Raw genomic sequence first — 19364 nt, forward strand, 5'->3', positions numbered from 1 at the left:
TAAAGTTTCCTTTTCTCTGTTTCAAAGAGTCCTCAGTACCGGGGGCGACGTCGGACTATTTATTCAGCTTGTCGAAGAATTAAAAGCAGGGTGTTGAGTCTGTGCTGCTGTTTGGATACTATTTGCAGACCTTTGTGATATTTCACATATGTAAGGCAGTGTGGTGGGCTGTCTGGCAACGGGTTTGACCAAAAACAGGGAAGACCTACCGGGAGAGCACTCCTCCAGATGCAAACTCTTAACTCATAGGTGATTGATGAGGTAACCAGCAGGGTTCCGATTATGTCACCCAACAGTGAGTGGGAGTTTAATTAATCGAATATTGCTTCACTGCCCCATTGTTTTCTGAAAGTGTCTCTTTGGCTCTTGATAACATGAGCTACAAATTTAGTTAGCCCACCATATAGCCTACTGACACTGGCTATTTGATGCCGATATCAATATTTGAGAGTTTAAGAAATCCAATATATCGTCAAACAATATATTGGCCAATATTATTATCCACAACGCATGACAATGGACAAGGATCCCTAAATATTTGGTTATTAAAGAAGTGTGACCATGATTTGTGCTGAGTGGGACATGCTCGCTGATAGTTTCTAAGAGTTTCTGTTCTGTAACTCCTTGTTTTAATCGGCCGACATACACTGACACCGATATATATATATCTGCAATAACAATAGCCTCTGGTCCAGCATTTTCAGTGATATTTAGTTTGTGATTTAATGATTGCTTTGTCATGTCAAATATTTTATAAAATAGAGCAACAGAAATGGATTCGTTGTTGTTTCATGTAATTAATTCTATATGCGTATAATTCATACTATTATTGATTGTCTCCACCAGGTCTGGTTACAACTACTTCAAGAAAACTGGACAGGGAGCAACAAGACGAGCACATTCTTGAGGTAAGCACTTTATTTTGTCAAATTTTCAACTCTAAAGAAAAAGCTATGGAGGGGTCAGTGGCAGCCTCTCTTATTTCTGTGAAAATGAATTACTGTCATTATAATTAGAAGAATCTACATTTTCTGTCTCAGAGGTTTGGCATTTTCAGCCAACTTTGGCTAAGTGCCACAACAAAAACAAGTCTTCTTGTATATGCAAGGAAAGATCCCTTTGGAATCATTTCACCTAGAACTGATTTCCGGATGGGGTAGGAAGGGGAGGTGGAAGGTGTGTGGGAGATCCTGGTGACTGTTCCTTTGTTCTTTCCCACTGTTGCGTCTCGTGGATGGAGCAAGCTGGGACAGGAAACTGTTGTCAAACCAACAGATCAGTGTCTTAACTTGTGGGTTTTAAATTGAGCTGGGCTCCTGATCTGTTGTCCTGCCCTCTTTCTCGCCACAGATCCGAGGTTGATAATAGGCGTTTTAATTGTGTTTCCGGTGATGACAGGGAGCAGATTGGACGCCTTTTAATTATTGTTAGAAGTTAACACGATTCAGTGCTCACTGGGTGACGGTTAATGCTGGTACATCTGGTGCCAGAGCAGTGTTGTTATTTCATACTCTGATTGTACATTACACTGCACTGATTGCATTACTGGGGAATAAGGCAAGACTGTGTTACTTTAAAGTGCTCATATTATGCTCATTTTCAGGTTCATAATTGTATTTAGAGGTTGTACCAGAATAGGTTTACATGGTTTAATTTTCAAAAAACACCATATTTTTGTTGTACTTCACATTGCTGCAGCTCCTCTTTTCACCCTGTGTGTTGAGCTCTCTGTTTTAGCTACAGAGTGAGACATCTCACTTCTGTTCCATCTTTGTTGGGAGTCGCACATGCGAAGTAGCTAGGTAAGGACTACTAGCCAGTCAGAAGCAGAGGATGAGGGCGCGCCACGCTAGCAGCTAGGCGAGCATTATAACGTGTGTTACAAAGTGACGCACGTTTGTCTCTGAAGTAAAGGCTGGACTACAACAGAGCTGTTTGGAGCAGTTTGTGAACAGTGTTTTCTGTTGGAGATGGTAAGTCCCTTTGGGGTGGACTTTGGGCTTTTTCACTTTGTAAACCTATAACGTGCACAAAAAAGATATATAAGACAATAAAGGAAAGGGAAAAAGCCAAAAAGCATAATATGAGCACTTTAAGGAAATGTTTTGCTGATGAATGAAATTGATTCACTAAGATTGGTAGAAAGAAACAAGTAAATTGAATCTTGTGGACTACACCTTTTGAATTTGTGAAGATTATTGGATATCATGGTCAAAAAGGTTCCCATGCACACCCAAAGCTCCTCCTTCGAGCGGTTTGCTCTCGACATAGAATTGCTACTTCCAACATGTGGTTGAAAGCTGTTGCACTACTAGGTTGGAATTGGTGTCTGATTCAAAGTCTTTTTGTTTGTAAAAAGACAATAAACAAGCAGAGTTCAAGAATTTCTTTCATTTGTCTAATGACAAAATGCCTCCAGACAGACATTTGCCAACCACATTAAACGCCCAGCTCAAACTCTGGTCTACTTTAATGTTGTGCCAAATTCAACACGCCTATTCTCTTCATGCTAATATTCTTTGCTTTTCTTTGTAATGTGTATTGCTAAAGCGTACAATGGTATCAGATACTGTAACTCCAGTGCACAAAGAACCAACATTTTTCTGAAAAATAACTAATAAAAAGTCTCTCTTGCACATTCCTAGTTAATTTGAACATGAGTTGGAGGGATAATTTAAAGCAAGTAACTTTTGACCTAAATAGGTAGAAAGCGGCTGAGTGAACACAGCCTGGAAAGAGCTGTGTCACCATGGCAACTTTAGAAGTTTGTGCGTGTTGGTCACTGGTTGTTGGGAATCCAGCAGGAAGCGCTTTATTGGGCCAAACATTCATGGAGCAGCACAGACCTGTAAACCCTACATTTGACCCTCTCGACACACACACACACACACACACACACACACACACACACACACACACACACACACACACACACACACACACACACACACCTTAGTGTATCCTCAGGGCAGCTAATCAAGGGATAGTCATGACTCAGAAGAATATATATGTGTGCGCACATTACTTTGTGTGTGCACTGGGTGCTGGCAGAACAAATCTAATCAAAGTCCTAACCAGCGTTGAAGTTTTTGTACGAGCTTGTTGTAGAAGAAGAAATGCAACATGTGGGGCCATGTGGAACATGTGGAGCAATTAGGGTGGGGGCTGTGTCAGCATTGTTTGCACCAAATGCCAAGAGGAGGTGGAGGGAGCACAGGGGGCCTTCGGCTTTTATGATAAGAAGGATGGGGGTTGGTAGTTGTCGTGTGCCTGTGTGTGAAAGAGACGGCGAGCACAAGGTAGAAAGGCAGCGGGGGGGGGCGGGGTGAGGGGGGGGGATTTGAAAAAAAGGCAAAGCTGCTCCTGACGGTCTGAGTGTTGGCTCTAGCGGCAGGATGAGAGACCTCCGTCCCAGGAAGGAGGGGGCTGGGTAAATAGCAAAAGTGGGACATGCCAGGACATGCTTAGGATTCAGGCCTGGGACTGTAGAGAGAACATTATAATGGAAAGGCAGAGGTGAATGGGCTGTTCACATCTGTTGTCTGGATCCTATCCCAGCATGCAGTTGGCAAGACGAAGCGTACCTGTATAAGTTGCTTGTCTGGCCTATTTGACTAAGATATTAGAGCCTACTCAGTCTATTTTTTTCTGATTAATGATTTTATCTACAAAATGTACACAAAAATAACAGACAGACTTGCCTCATAAGTTGACCAGTGTAGTCTTTAGATTGGTTGATTTGTCTGACCAGCACTCCAAAATCTAAAGATACTGAGTTTTTGACACTTAACCAGAAATCCTCACATATGAATCAGAATCCGAATCCGATTTATTGGCCAAGTATACTTACATACACAAGGAATTTGACTTTGGTTTGTGCTAACTCTCTATACATAGACAAATAGTAATATAGACACATACTGTACAATAGAGACAATAATATACATATAGGCACATATCAACATAACATACAAATATACAAATAAGACATTATCAAGTACACACTTGTCTTGATATTACGTCTTATTTTTTATGGAGTGGGATGTAGAGTGCAAAAAGTAATAGTGCAAATTACTGTGCAAGATGCATATTGGAATGATAAGTATGTAATGTGTAGAGAAGTGGGTGAGTGGCCAAAGTGGGAAGCTGAAACCAGCGAATATTCATTTATATTTTTGTCTTAAGAAATGATTAGTCCACTATTGATGGTCACTTATCAAAATAGTATCAACAATTAATCAACTGACACAACGTTGGACACCACTATATTAAGTGACAGCTAATGTATAGCCCTTTTTGACCAAATAATTCCACGCACAGCACTATAAAGCCAAATGGACCACACTGAAGAAGTAAACTACAGTAGGAATTAAACTTCCACTTTGAGCATTCCTGTTTGGGTTTCCACTGCATATGAAGAACTGTGAGGAGTGGGCTTATTCAAAAAATGCTTTTGATTAAACCCCCTCATAGTTTGCCAAAAGGTTTTTGGTCCCCTAGGAAAAGTCCTGCAGTAGAAACATCCTAGAAGTAGCCATTTTGTACCAATGAGATATCTTTTAATATTTTTGTTTTCTCAATGTAATTTCAAAGTGCAGCAGGCATTAGTAACTCCTATGAAATGCACGTTTGACAATAACTGTAAAAGAGAGTGAGTTGCTCTATGTAAACATGACACCGTGTAAACATCTGCTTTCTAGTTTCACAATCCTGCACAATTTGTCCTCACCCCCGGGTTATTTTAGTTAACATTGAATGCATTAAGACAACATTACTTGCATATAGTCGTTGAGAAAAAGGTTTTTGCAATAGATAGTCAGAACATAATGGATTGGCTCATTTGACTTGACAGCAGTGCTATACTGATGCAGTGAGACACACTCCCTCTGGTGTAACTTCTCTGTCTTTTGTGTGGTTTGCCTAATTACCAAACAAAGGCTTTTGATGAAAATGTTCCAAAGAGAGGTGGCGTAGTGATGAATAGTGTGCATGCGCACAGTTACACACATAGCAGTTTTGTTGAGGTACTGTGCTGGGACATTTCATTTCAATACTTAATAGGCCTACTACCACAAAGAGAGTGCCTTTTCTAGGGATATCAGTCACTATACTTCACATATAAAGCTCATGTGATCCTAATGGAAATGTTCAGGGCACAGGACAGGATGGGCACCAACATATCCTCCCAGAGAGAAACATCCCATTTAATTAATTCCGCTCATGTGAATAGCACAGACAGCTGCAGACACTGCGAGAAAAACAAAAACACATTACTTTAGTAATTGAAACTATAGCACCAAATGGTGTGTGCCAGGCGCTGGACTCCTGACTGGTTTTAGTGAAGCACTTAGCAGATGGTCTTAAACGACTGTGACATTTGTTCTGCCCTTCTACAGTAGTTTGCAGCTTGAAGCGAGAACTGCTCAAATCTATGCCAGCGCTCAGACGCGCAACCCTTAAGCCCATTTCTCTGGGACTAGATGGAAATTGTGTTTGTTTAGGTCAGCCTGTGGCTCTTTGCTTTTGATTAAACTTTTCCAACTGTGCACTCCAAGACACATGCCAGTGTTAAATCATGGCGCATATTACAAAGCAGAAGTATGCCACCAGTATCGCTTGATGTCATGGCTTAAATTAAGGCCCCAATAATGATTCAGTTGTGCGACACTGTCTTTTATTCTCAGTACTTCTGGGGTTTTAAAAGCCCCCGGCCTTTAGTTGAGTGCAGTAAGGCTTAATGGTTATTAGCAGTGCAAAATCTTTGTTTGTAAGTTCGACACACAGCAGCAGAGTCAGTGCAGCTGGTGCTATCAGAGTGAAGAGGTGCAGCTAATTAAAAATAATTAGCTCTGCTGGGTTGTTCATATCGCAGCCATGCAAGTTACTGTTGTCATGATCACAGGCAAACATATTAAACATTATTTCAAATTAGGAAAGTTTTAAGTTCACCACAACAGCCTCTAGATTAAACAAAGCCTGAATACACCAACCCATCAGTGACTCCCCAGGGGCAACAGTGGATCCAGTATTATTTTAGAAAGTAAGTGTCTTTTTTTTTTTGCTAATTTAAATTGGCTCTTTTACATTATTTAATCTCCAAAGTGATCTGTTCATTACATCACAGTGTGCAAAATAGCTGATACTGAATGTATATTCCCTGATTGATTTGGGTGTTTGTGACCGTGTACCTTTATGCATAAAATTTAATTATTAAATCCTTATTATTAGGTTAAAATTGGAGCTCAATAGTCTAAAAGCCCCACTAGTGTCATGCTGCACTTCACATTCAAGCAGACCAAGTCATTTGAACCAAACAATCACACAACCAAGGGACCAAAATTGCTGTTATCAAAGTCCTGCACTCTCTCTCTCTCTCTATCAGGGTTGAAAATACATAAAACCCAATTTAGTCTTGTATTTCCCTGCTGGCAAATTTTGCCTTACAAGACTCAGAGATTTGTATTGGTAGTTTATAAAAAAAAAAAATCCCCCTTTTCACAACATCAAACCACTTTTTCGTCAGAGAAGTAGCATATTATATGGAGTACTTTATGACCAAGAATTTGACTGGATTCATACATTATACCGTGGAGATTAGATTATTAGGTCATTGGGTAACAGACTGTTTCTGATGTATATTTGCATTTTTAAATGAAGAAGGTGTATTGGAAAAGACACCCTGCCAGCCAAATCTCAAAAAGAGTTGGTAGAAAGAAGTGGAATGAAAGCACGATGAAGGGGGAAAAAAGCACGCTCCCCGTTTTTTATCTCTTCTTTGATTCCTCTTAGGCTTTAGAATGATGAGCTTCTAACACAGCTGTCTTGATCTTGACACTTTTACATGATGTTCAATGATTTAGCTGGAATTATCAACCTTTTTAAGGTATTTACTGCTTCTTGTTCCAAAACTCGAACATTATTGTTGTAACTGTTGAAGGGATTCAGGTCTTCAATGTATCTAAATAAAACCAAAATGGCATAAGATAAATTGAATGGATTTTATAGTTCACTGCATCAGATGATATTTTGCTTCCTGGTTGTCAGCCCCAAGCCTTGGAGGCCTACGTACGTCTTGTTCTGAAGTATTTGTTCTTTCTCCTCAGATCACAGTCACTGACCATGGCGTTCCTGCCAAATCCACCACTGTCCGCGTCATTGTCCGAGTTCTTGACGAGAATGACAACAGGCCGCTGTTCCTGGAGAAGATCTACAAGATCAAGCTCCCGGAGCGGGAGAGGCCGGAGAAAGACCGATCCACGAAGAGAGACCCGGTGTATCGGGTCATTGCATCAGACCGTGACGAGGGACCCAATTCCGAGATCTCTTACAGCATCGAGGAGGGAGATGAAAACGGAAAGTTCTTCATCGAGCCCAAGACCGGCCTGGTGTCTTCCAAGAAGTTCTCTTCTGCTGGAGAATACGACATCCTTACAGTGAGTATCTAATCCCAGGGTTTCAGCCTGATGGTCTCTCAGTGAGCAGTAAATGTTTACAACGGATGCTTGTTTATTGCTTTACTGATTTATTCTCCTCTTCCTCTCAAGTTTTCTTACCACATTTGTTTCTCCACCCTCCCTTTTTTTCAGTTTTTGTGTTTAAAAATGTATATAAAATACACGTAAAAGGTAATTGGTCCACACACATCATGTTGGTCGGCAAGCGAAGAAGGAAATTGCTTGAAAAAAGCTTCTACTTTAAGGTGTGGACACACAGGGCCGATGGCCGGCGAGATGAGACTTAATACGTCTCCATAGCAGCAGGCGGCGCTAATCTGTAAACCAGCAGCTGATTGGACGAACGCATCACATGGGTTTGTTTTCTCCGGAAATTCAAAGCCAGACTGTCATGGCGGCCGTTCAGGATACGATCTCATATTGTGTTCACTGAAACAGGTTTCTGAAAACATTTTAAGCGAGAAATAGGCCATGCAGTTCCTGAATCTGTCTTCATTTCAGCTCAACAAAGGTCAGTTTAAAAGATTTTCGTCAGATTTTGAGAGACTCTAGTCACGCTCATTCCACTCGCCATTTCTGGGTGAGTCCCGACTGCCCTGCCGCCGACTGAACATGTCAGGTCGGCCAAAATGAACGCCGACAGCCCTCCAGACTGACGACGGCACGGGACACACCGAACAGACTCGAGCCGATAATCGGCCCTGTGTGTCTGCACCTTTACGCTTTAGGGAGCCAGTTCACACTATCATCAATTAGGATCTCATTGTTACAAGGATGTACAGTACTTTTGCTGTATTCCCATGGTCATTGATGGGACTTCTTTATGGCCGCTAACAACCATTGTTACAGTGAACAGCTCTACAGCACCAATTTCTACTCATCTTGGCAGCTGATTTTTAAGTATCTTAGAATAACCGATATGTGTAAAAAAAATTTTTTATCTTTCAATCTTCCACCTGTGTGACAAAGAGCAAGAATTTGCCTCTGTGTAGTCATCACAGTCGGCTGTCCAAACCGCCGAGGTGATACTTAACGCTAATCTTTTTTGGTTTAAACTGGTTTTCACCTAGATTTTATGTCCCCACACATCCAAAGTTGTGTCTCCTACTGCAAGAAGACACTGCCCACCAGAGTTTACAGTAATTGAAGTCCACACAAAAGGTTGAATCACAAAAGAATACCACACAAAAGGTGTTTTGTTATTTGAAATGCTTGGTTCTCTTGCCATGTTGATAGCTCAAAGTATAGAAAAGCTTTTACGATTGAAACACAACCACTTCTGTGAAGTAGTGCCATAAATCAGTGCTTATACTTTACTATAATTTAATATGGTTTTATTGGAGTATTTTAGCTGTAAGCATTAACTTAGCAAGCTACATAACCAAACATTTTACTCCTGAAGAGTGTCAGGCAGCGGACCTGCCAGAGAGCTGCACAGAAACTCATTTGCAACAAAATCTTGCGTAACACTGTGTAACGTCTTTCATTCCCCACCTCTCTCTCAGATTAAAGCAGTCGACAATGGACGCCCTCAGAAATCCTCCACTTGTCGTCTGCATATCGAGTGGATTCCCAAGCCAGAATTGCTGGCCGATGCAGCTCCCCTGCTTTTCGAGGAGTCCCCATTCACCTTTTCTGTAATGGAAAGCGACCCTGTGGCGCACATGGTGGGGGTCATCGCCACAGAATCCTCCGAAGTTCCCGTGTGGTTTGAAATCACAGGTATTGCCTCCTTCACATGGTTCTCTGTCGTTGTGTGTATGCATGCATACTGCAGAAAAGCTCCATGTCATAGATGTGCATTGTAGGTGGAAAAGCTCTTTTTAGGACTAACATAGTGTTTGTGCGTGATATGTGATATGATATATGTGATATGATATATGGGTAATATGGAAAATGACTTTAAAGAAAACTGTAATTTAAAAGACAATATTGTTTTATAGTACAAAGTATATTATGAGTTTAAGTTGTTCATCATATTAGACCGCATGGCAGTGAGAAGTCAAATTTTAACAAACATTTTCAGCTGGCTTTCCCAAGTTTTCAGGTAAAAATCTGACTTCCTTAGCCAAGTTGGCTGCCTTACAAAGCCAATAAGCATTCACTACACATGCGTTTTTGGTCAAAACTGTCAAAAAATTATCAAGCCATAGAAATGTATAATTTTTATGAAAACAGCATAGTATTGTCACAGAACGTAAGACAACTAGACAGCAAAAATCAGTCGAGGCACATCAAGTGTAAGCTGGGGGGGAAGATAGCCACGGCTAGCCTTAGCTAAAGCTAAAACTAAATGTACTCAAAGATGTTTCCCTGGCTGTATTCTGTAACTGAAAAATATCCATTGTAATGAACCAACATATTGATAATTCAGTTTGCTACTAAATCCGGAGGCTGTAGATAAATCCAGTTATGATGGAGAACAGCTAAACTATCGTAGCAGCGTGGCAGTAGCTGCAATCTAAACTTTTGACTCAAGTGGATTTCATGTGAATTATTTACTACCTTAAAATATTGAATTAGACAGACATTTAATTCCTATAATTATGGACTTTAATTAAAATAATATATATATTTTTTTAATAATCCAAAATGGACAAAAAAGGTGAAAGAAGACATTTTGTCCTTAATACTGTGATTCCCCCTGAAGAGTGTAAAAAGGCAGGTGCAGTGCAGCATTTATGGCAGTTAATGTATGCAGGTTCTTCATCAACCTAAACATGCATAAACTGAAGGCAAAACCAGTTACCAGTCAGCCACTTTTAAAGCTTATCAGTTTCACTGTTTCTGTATTACTGCTTTCTGCCTTTGTAGAGCAGATTAGATTACACAATTGAATTGAATTAATAGCTCATATTGATAGTTGTCCTAGCTTCCCCGTGTGAGCCAAGTGAGATTTAGTATATTGCCTTTCATTTTTAATTGGCAGCTCTGTTTTGAAGTGTTAAAATTGAATTTGTCCTCTCTTGAATGTGTTTTCTTTTTAGAATTTTGAAAGGCACTTTGTGCATGAGAAGACTTAAATTGACTGCTTTCAAAAAATGCTTGCCTCTTCTTCCTTCCTGCCAGCCTGTCCTCCCTTTAATCAATGTCTGACTGACACGTCTCTTTTCTTCTCTTCTCTCTTTCTGTGCTCTGCTTACTGCTTTCCTCTTTTCTCTGGAATGTTCTGTTTGGTTGGATTTTTGCAAGACGGCATAGAGGATACTGAGATGTTTTACATCCTACAGATGGCTTGTGACCACAACTGTACAGCAGAAGGTAGCTGCTGGGATTTCCTAATAGGCTGTGCTGTATTAAGAGATCATCCTTCACTGTGTTGGTGCTGCCTGTTGGCTGTGGTTCAATTGTGTTGTGCCGCTGGATTGATGTTGTGTCACATTTCTTCCCCTAAACCTGTGACCTGATTAAGAGTCTCAAGAGAAGAAAGGGAAAACTCCTCTCCTTACCTTGTGTGAATTAGAGCTCCATTTTATATCCACTGTTGTGTGGTTGGTCCTTAAGAGTTTAGCATCATGGTATATAAAAGCATGTATTGTGGTGTTATACAGGGCTGCACAATATATAGTTTTTTTTTATCGTCATCGCAATATCAACTTGCACAAGGCTGCGAGACACAAAATAGATTTTTTTTAGTTAGTTGAAAGAAAATATCACTAGAAAACCACACATTAAAATGTAATGTCATTCTTTTTTTTAGTGGTGCCTTTTATATTCAATTTAAAGGTCAATTTGTTCAATAAAAGAACGTTGGAAATGATTTGTTTTGAATTCAACAAGCAGTGTGTTGTATTTGAGCAACATACTGAATGCAGCCGAACTGAGTACACTTTAATATCCTTTTATTTATAAGTAATATCGTTATATCGCGATATTCAACAACGTCATCGCTTATTGCATATGTGCAGCCCTATTATACATTCATCACTGTTATGTACCCATCCTGTTTGTGTTAGAATGAATTGCATGAAATAGCTGTTATGTCAATACTTTTTTAGGTCAACAACAAATCCGTACTGATAGTTAATGATGTCATCAACATTACTGTATCTATTCATTATTATCTTTGACATCAGCACAGCAACAACAAAAAAAAGGATGTTTGTATGCCCATCTCAGCGCCGCATTTTTGTGTTTGTTAACCTTGCTACATGCACACAACTAAGCGATGATTTGTCACTAATCTTTTTTCCTTCCTTGTTTGTACAAAAAAAAAAAATATAATTCCACAGGTGGTAATTATGACAGCCGCTTTGACGTGGGCAAGGCCAGTGGAACCTTGATTGTTGCACAGCCCCTGGACTCCGAGCAGAAATCAAATTACAACTTGACGGTGGAAGCCACAGATGGGACACGAACTGTCAGCACCCAGGTAATTGAAACACTAATGAAACGGTTGGAAGCTGATGAGGCAGTTGTCATGGTTCTGTTTTTCTCATGTGAGAAATAGCAGGAGCAAAAGGACGGGTAATGAGTGAAGCATTGGCCCAACTGTCCTGTTAGTTGTGATGTGTTTACGTTGTGATGCTCTCAACTGGCCCGGGAAAATGACGGTTTATTGGTTTGAGTCTCATTACATCCTTACCTGACCTGACTTCTAACTGTTTGGTGTGGCCTTGAAAAAAACTGGAGAGATAACACAAAACATATGGTACAGTATATGATATGGTCAGGCTGTGCTGTTAAAAGACATCTTTTATTGTCTGTTGCTGCCCGTGTGGTGTTGTTAAATTGTGTTTTATCACCAGACAGGGAGATAGATTGACACTTTGACATTGCTGACATTTTGGGAAATATTCTTATTTATTCTAATGGCGAGAATTAGATAATACCACTCTCATATCTGTCTATACAATGCAAGGCTACAACCAGCAGCTAGCATGTTTAGCTTGGCATTAGGACTGGAAATGGGAAGACTATGTTGGGGTTATGTGCAGGGCTATTTTGTATATATTTTGGTGAAGTGCTTCGCTGGGTAACTGGCAACCTTACAGTGATGAAAAGACTCCCAAAACGTTAGAGGTGGTAAGGTAAGGAGATTTTCCCCTTTCTGACAGAGCCAGGGTAGCTGTTTCCCCTTGTGTCCTAGTCTTCCTAGTCCTAAGTTAAATTAACCATCTCCTGGCTGTAGATTGATATTTTGGATTGATATAAAGCAAATGAGCATATTCCCTCAAACTTTTTATTTTAAAGGATTTTTCTTTTTGAAGCGGGGTTGTGTGAGGTATTGGTTTATTTAGAATATATTCAGTGCTTCACGTTGCTGTCAGACAGCACTTTCCAGTGAGGAACTGAAGCCATTATATCCATCTATGCTCTCTTTAAAGCCACCAGACTCCTTTGACAAAAGCAGTCATTTTACCTCATAGAACACGGCAGTTGCTGGTCGACTGCTGGTGTTTTAAGGGTTAGTTCGGATTCAATGGAATGAACAGTTTTTATAGAAAGAAAGAAAGAAAGAAAGAAAGAAAGAAAGAAATATTCTAAAGCAGACTTAATTTTTTAAGTTTTTAAAAACTTTTGTTGATTTGAGTTTTCAAACCATGATATGGGTAGTCAGTGTTCCTCCTCCTCTGTTCTCTCCCATCTCAGTTGAGCATTGAACTCCAGGAATCTTCCATTGTCTCATTCCTGACGCTGAGCTTCTGTGATGATGGTGCCGTCTAGCCAGAGTTTTTTTTAATTTATTTTTTTTAAGCATACAGTACATTCTTGAGCCCCCTTCACTCCTCCCTCTGCTGTGGTTCTCCCGCTCTGAACCTGTGAATCTTCTCTGAGAGAAACAGATTGCCTTGGTATTTTCTGAAGAGACTCTAAATAACTGAATATATTACACTCATACATATACAAGTATGCTCATGCTACAGTCCGGAAACTGCCAAATCAACTGAAATAAGCTTAGATGCAGTAGAAGACAAGTACTAGGTACTACTGTATAAGACCCTATGTGAACCATTTTGATGAGAGATGAAAGCTAAAGTTGCTTCCAAAAACTTCCAAAGCAGTTGCATACTTGCATTTTAATATATTAATATGCTAATTTAATCCTTCTTGCATATCTCTTGCTCCCCAGCTGATACCAAAGCTGAACTGCCATGATAAAAGCTTTTAAGCATGCAAGTTGTCTTTGGTTTTTGTTGAGATGGTCATGCCTTGTCCATGAGATTTTGAAGTTTTTTTACATGGTAGTTTTGGGTCATATGGGATGGTGGCATTCAAAATGTTTTGTCCTTTGTCCTCAAAGCGGCGCTTCAGAGAACTGTAGCTGGAAAAGAATCTATTTGTTGTCACTCCGAATGAATAAAGCCTTTCATCATCTGGCTGCTGTGCTCCACTGAGCCTTGGATGAAGCGTCGCCTTCACTGGCATTTTGCAGCTCATCCAAGGAAGCAGCACGTCGTTTAGTTCAGCGCGGAACCTTAAAAAACAGCCACAGTACCTATTTTCTCAGCCATGATTTTCTCTCCACATAAAGCACTTTTCTTTAAAGCCCTGGCAACAGACACTTATGTAAAAGCGTCTCAGCAATGCTGCACGCTGTGACATTTTAAGTCAAATTAATCACATTCAAAGGTTAACTTATTCAAAAGATCCAATTCCCAGGAGGAACTTGATTCTCAGTGGGGCCGACTGTACTGGCAACCCTTTCACATGACAGGGAATGATTTAATTTAGTTTGATGTTTAATAGTGATGTTATGAAAAGTAATTTACACCAAAAACACCTAGACTGCCCGACTGCCTATCTTCAAAACTTACAGCAGCATACTTTGCACACTACCTCAAATTTTCCTCACGTGATCACAAGTTTGACTGTTACTGCTTGATGATCCGCTTTATTAAAATCCACCTCTACAAGCCATCACAGCTCATTTCAACCATCAGTTTCACACAAGAAAATGGGTCAAAGAATAATCACTTGTACAGCATATAAGATAAAGCTTATTTCCTGCAACAGGGAACTGTTTCGCTCTGCATGCACATGCCTTTTTAATGTTTTATTAGAGCTGTGTCTGATAGGCTCTCTTGTAGATGAGTGCTAGTATCTAAGATACAGTCCAGTGGACCCAGCTGATCACTGTAGGTCAGCTGTTTTCCATAGAGGGAACGGATTTACTGAATTTGTATGCTCCATAAACCAAACTTGTGACGTGATTTAGGCCAGTTGCCTGGAATATGCTGAGAGACAAATAGGTGACTGTAAAAGGCATACAGTATTATCATCAGAGACTTTATCAATCCCCAAAAATGGTAGGCTAGTAATTTAAAGACATCCCTGAAAGTGGAAATGTATTGTTTTATTATTTTTTTCCACAAAACAAAATCCTAACTTGTGTTGGTCTGTATGCTTTTGTTGTTTTGAAAATCACAATTTAGGTAAGAGAGAACCATTTGTCTTCAGTGTAGTATATCCTTCATATTTTTTTATTTATTATAATCTTTATTTGAACAGGAGAAACCCATTAAGATTAAGGGCCCTATCTTGCACCCAGCGCAATTGACTTTGTACACCGACGCATGTATCATTCCTATTTTGCACCCGACACACAGCGGACCTTTCCCTCCACAGACTCACGTCGGTAAATTAGGGAATGAACTTGCGCTCGCGGGGGTGGTTCAGCAAAAAGAGGAGGCGTGTTCCGGCGCAAATGTTCCCTGGTGCTATTTTGCAGTTTCAGAAAACAATTCCGCCACTGACCAGGAAAAACCTGGTCTAAAGTCAGTGGTGCATTATTCAGATGCTATTTTAGGGGCGCATACACTTTGCTTCCCACATCCACACGGACCCAGCAGTTCCCATTTTTGCAAACCATACATAAATACAAGGAAAAAATATGACCTTGTTTTACACAACATTTCCATGAATCATGGATGTGTTGATGACATAAATGAGGAAATATTAGAGGACTTAAGGAGATGTGCTGTTGAACTACATGTGCCGATGCCACTTGACCCAAATGCCCCAGCAGCAGCACGGGAGAGGAGAGACAGAAGAGCTGCATCGTCTGTAGTGAGGTAATCCCGGTCTAATGTTAGACTACATTGCAAAAATATCACCATGCATTCATAACCTCGTGATTCAGTGAGAGTGAGCCCAAAACACTGGAAAGTATGTTTTTGTGATATTTCTTTGTTTACATTTTGTCAAAAAGAAAAATCAATAGCAAACGTCGGACTCCTCGGCTGTGAACTTCTCCTGGTGTGCGCCCATGGAATTTATTAAGAGCGTGCGCCTAGCAACTCCGCCATAGTAGCAATCTGCCATGGAACAAGCACGCCTGCTTTTAAAGGGAATGTGAGATAACGCTCTGATTGGTTTATTGCACGTTACGCCCAAACCACACCTATGAGTAATGTAGCTACTTCAGACCAACCCATTTTAGATTTGCGTCAGGCGCAAGAGTCATTTATCCCGCCGGTATAATAGCAACAGCGCCCGAGATCCGCCCACAAAGCTACTTGCGTTTGGCATTCGATACTTGCGTTTCAGATCGTTAAAATAGGGCCCTAAGAATCTCTTTTTCAAGGGTGACCGGGCCAAGACATGCAGCAGCTTATAATATCATGTAGTTACAGACAAGAAACACAAGAAGACATAGTTAATAGAACTGTAATAAAGCAAAGCAATTCGCATTACATCAATTTCAAATAGCCAATTTTGTAACCAGGAAAAGGGATTGAAAACTGACATCTTAAAGAGTCTACCTCCATTTCTTTCACATTTGATACATCACATACAGTATCAGTCGGTTGACTTGCACATATGTGCGGGGGAGCCTTAAATGTCCTGAGGATTCAGAGTACTGAGTGCTTCATGTTTCAGGAAATCCATCTGAGTGTTTTGGCTACTAACTTGTTTATCCGATAACATTGTTCAGCATTGACAGTATTTGCTCTGTCAGCAGGGCTTTTAACAGAAAACTGTAGATGTACCTCTTGCAGAGAAATACATGTTTTTTTTTTGTTACAATGAGTAACCAATGGGGCTATGGTTTTGAAGGTTGTGTCAAACCACACTGAAATGTATTCATTTACTTTTTAAGTTTCTTGGCTCAGCAAATAATATGAACCCCTTGTTCAGAATTAGGCTAAACCGTTGAACACTTGAAGACATTTTATAATCTGTAGATTATTATATAAAAGACAGATGTTGATTAATCAATTGTCTCTGTATCTGTGTTTGCAACAATCCAGTAAGAGACAATTTTAATAGGAAATCAAATGCAAAAGAGTTGTTTGTTATTGAATATTAATTAGTTTTATTTGGAGACAGCATGTTTACCTTTAAAACAAGTCATACTGAATTCCACTGCAAATTAGATCTACCCGATCACGCACAATGTCAGACTTATCTATTCCTCAAATCAAACTCATGTGGAAGCTGTGCCGCCAGACGGTATGGCCTATTTTCTCTCTCCTTGGAATGTTTTTTTTCCTCCCTTTTTGTTCTCTCTCTCTCTCTCTCTCTCTCTCTCTCTTTTACTCTATCCCTCTTTGTCTTTCTTTCTGATTTTCTCGCTCTCCGTCTTTTCAAGGAGCTCCACATTTATTGGCCAGGCACGCAGGGATGATGATGATGATTATTCTGTTTAGGTAGACTAAAATGCAAACAAGGGCACGGACCTCTGTGGGTAGTGGGCTGTGTTAATCCTGTTTTGGGAACATGTAGGAGTGCTTGGTGCCAGTGCCCTGCCTTTGCCCAGAACCTGCCACCTGGCAGGGGGGGCTTCCTCTCCTACGCATGGCACAGGAGGACAATGAGCACAATGCAAGCCCCTATGTGTCCTTTTTTCTGGATACACAACACACAAAAGGTGTTTCGTTATTCAGAAGGCTCTGTTTTCTTTTGTGATCTCTTATGCACGCTTTTCTTTTTGAATTTTTATTTTATTATCAAATGACAGTGACAAACTGTGAGCTGAAGATTGAAACATAATGTTAACTCCAACCTGCCTGGGGCTCCAGTGGCGATATCAATATGAAGCTCATGGTCTGTGGGAGGTCTATGGGAAACAGTCGGCCTTTCTGTTATGTGCTTTCCATTTGAACGCTGTAATTCCATGAAGGCGTCTCTGAAGGATCAGCTGATGATGTAGACAAGGGGTGCCGCATTCTAGCTCGGGCACCTCATAGCCAGGAGCTGCGCCAACAAGGCAGGCTCGGCATGCAGCCCAGCCTCCCTTCCCCCATCTCCAACTATATGACATCCTCCCGTGGCCATGCAGAAGTACCTCAAGCTGTTCTGCTCACAATCTGTTCCTGGTCTGCTGTTTCTCATGTTATCTCAGTCCACATTACAAAGACTCTCTTTATGTCTCACTCGAAGGCTTACCTTATTCAGTCACAGTTATGTTTTCTTAACTTACAGTATCAAAGCTGACTATTGTATCTAGGACTTATTTTTTAATGCATTTTATTCCGTTTGTGTATTTCTGTCATTCCCACCCACAACCTGTCTTTTCTAAATTTGACCATTTCCCTGAGCTTTCTTGTTTTTTCACCGTCACTTCTCTTTCATACTCTCATCTCACCCTCACAGCACTTTTTTTTGTCTTTAGTATCTCCATCTGTCACGTCTGTGTCTCAGTCTCAATCTTGTTCCTCTTCAGATTTCCCAGAGGAAGCCATATACAAAGACTACAGAGTTTTCTTCTACACCAGCATTTCTGCTGCAGTCAGGCTGTATCATGCTGCTTTGTGATGTTTGGGGGCAAAGTTCCTTTGAAGTGTTGTAGAGCCTCCTTGCAAAAGGAACAACCGAGTTTGTGTGCATATAGAGGCTGAATAGGCTTTTGTGTGCTTTCTAAACCATCTGACATAGTACATTGTGGATAGATGTGGACACTACTGACCAGGTTCCATTCCTTTCTCCTTCTTGACAGCACTATCAGCTCTTGCCACCTTCACTCACTATTCACAAGACGTGTTATCTGGCCCTGGCCAGATTGAGACACATTGGACAGCCTCTTTGTGTGGATGCATGTGTGGAAGTGCAAATTTTATGAGCCGGTGTGTGGGGGTGCATGCATGTGCATCTGTGTGTGTGAAAGATGTATCATGAGACGTCACGGATGTGGTGCTATATGATGTCTGGCATGACATGAAAAGACATGCTTGGAACGAGATAGCTTGTCATCCCGCTGAGGGTGCAACATACACTAGAGGCCCTATTTCATACGCTGTTTCAGGGTAAATTCCACACAATTGTATTTATTTTACATTACGCATCCTGATAAGCAGTGCGAAATGGGCCGCTCATGACACATGACTTGTGGCAAACAGCCAGTTTTTTAGCACTGACAGACAGCATGCAGCCCAACACTCCCCCTGCAAGATGACATCTGTGAGCTTCAGCAGCATTGCCAACATCACAGCACACAGCAGATTGTAAATGTTATCAGTGCTGTCAGGTTGAGTCTATATTTGTCTCTGATATAGGCTCAACAAACAGTATTATGACGAAAAACAACAGTGGGCATTTGTGTTGACCAGAGATCTGACAAATCCTGGTCAGCTAGTGAGCTGTCAACTGGTCAGAACTTTTGTGACTACAGTCCCCTTCACTGTTCCTGCACCAAACAGCTTGGCTTTGCCTTTTTCCTTGTGGGACATCACCCCCTGGTGTTTGGTATGCAGGTGTCTAATCTATGCTGATCCCTTTGTTCCTCATGTTTGGCAACGGTAGAAGCCCCTCGCTGGTCTGGGAAGCAGAGATGGCATTCCAGCAGCTCTCCATAATCCTCTGTCGGAAGTCCACTAGACGAGTGGCTGGTGTTGATAAAACATGCTCCCAGTGGAATTTTACAGTTTGGGGATGTTAGATTCTTTGTTGTGTGTGTGTGTGTGTGTGTGTGTGTGTGTGTGTGTGTGTGTGTGTGTGTGTGTGTGTGTGTGTGTGTGTGTGAGAGAG

The 19364-nt window shown here is 40.8% G+C and overlaps 1 protein-coding gene across 11 annotated transcripts in view; it reads left to right on the plus strand.

Moving 5' to 3' along the window:
* The window catches only part of fat1a (FAT atypical cadherin 1a), an 82691-nt gene that overhangs the window by 31623 nt on the left and 31704 nt on the right, over positions 1 to 19364 (plus strand). For 9 of the 11 annotated variants that reach the window (XR_005636693.1, XR_005636682.1, XM_039779280.1 and 6 more), the window contains exons 4-8: positions 847 to 908; positions 7104 to 7433; positions 8960 to 9176; positions 10647 to 10715; positions 11687 to 11826. Coding sequence is in view for 9 of the 11 variants with exons in the window: in XM_039779280.1 (XP_039635214.1) it covers positions 847 to 908; positions 7104 to 7433; positions 8960 to 9176; positions 10647 to 10715; positions 11687 to 11826 (818 nt within the window). In the remaining 2 variants the exon portion in view is untranslated. The remainder of the gene's footprint in view (positions 1 to 846; positions 909 to 7103; positions 7434 to 8959; positions 9177 to 10646; positions 10716 to 11686; positions 11827 to 19364) is intronic. The other 2 variants (XM_039779450.1, XM_039779536.1) reach the window with 1 other exon arrangement.

The sequence above is a fragment of the Perca fluviatilis genome, chromosome 1, assembly GCF_010015445.1.
Source record: "Perca fluviatilis chromosome 1, GENO_Pfluv_1.0, whole genome shotgun sequence".
NCBI classification, from domain to species: Eukaryota; Metazoa; Chordata; class Actinopteri; order Perciformes; family Percidae; genus Perca; species Perca fluviatilis.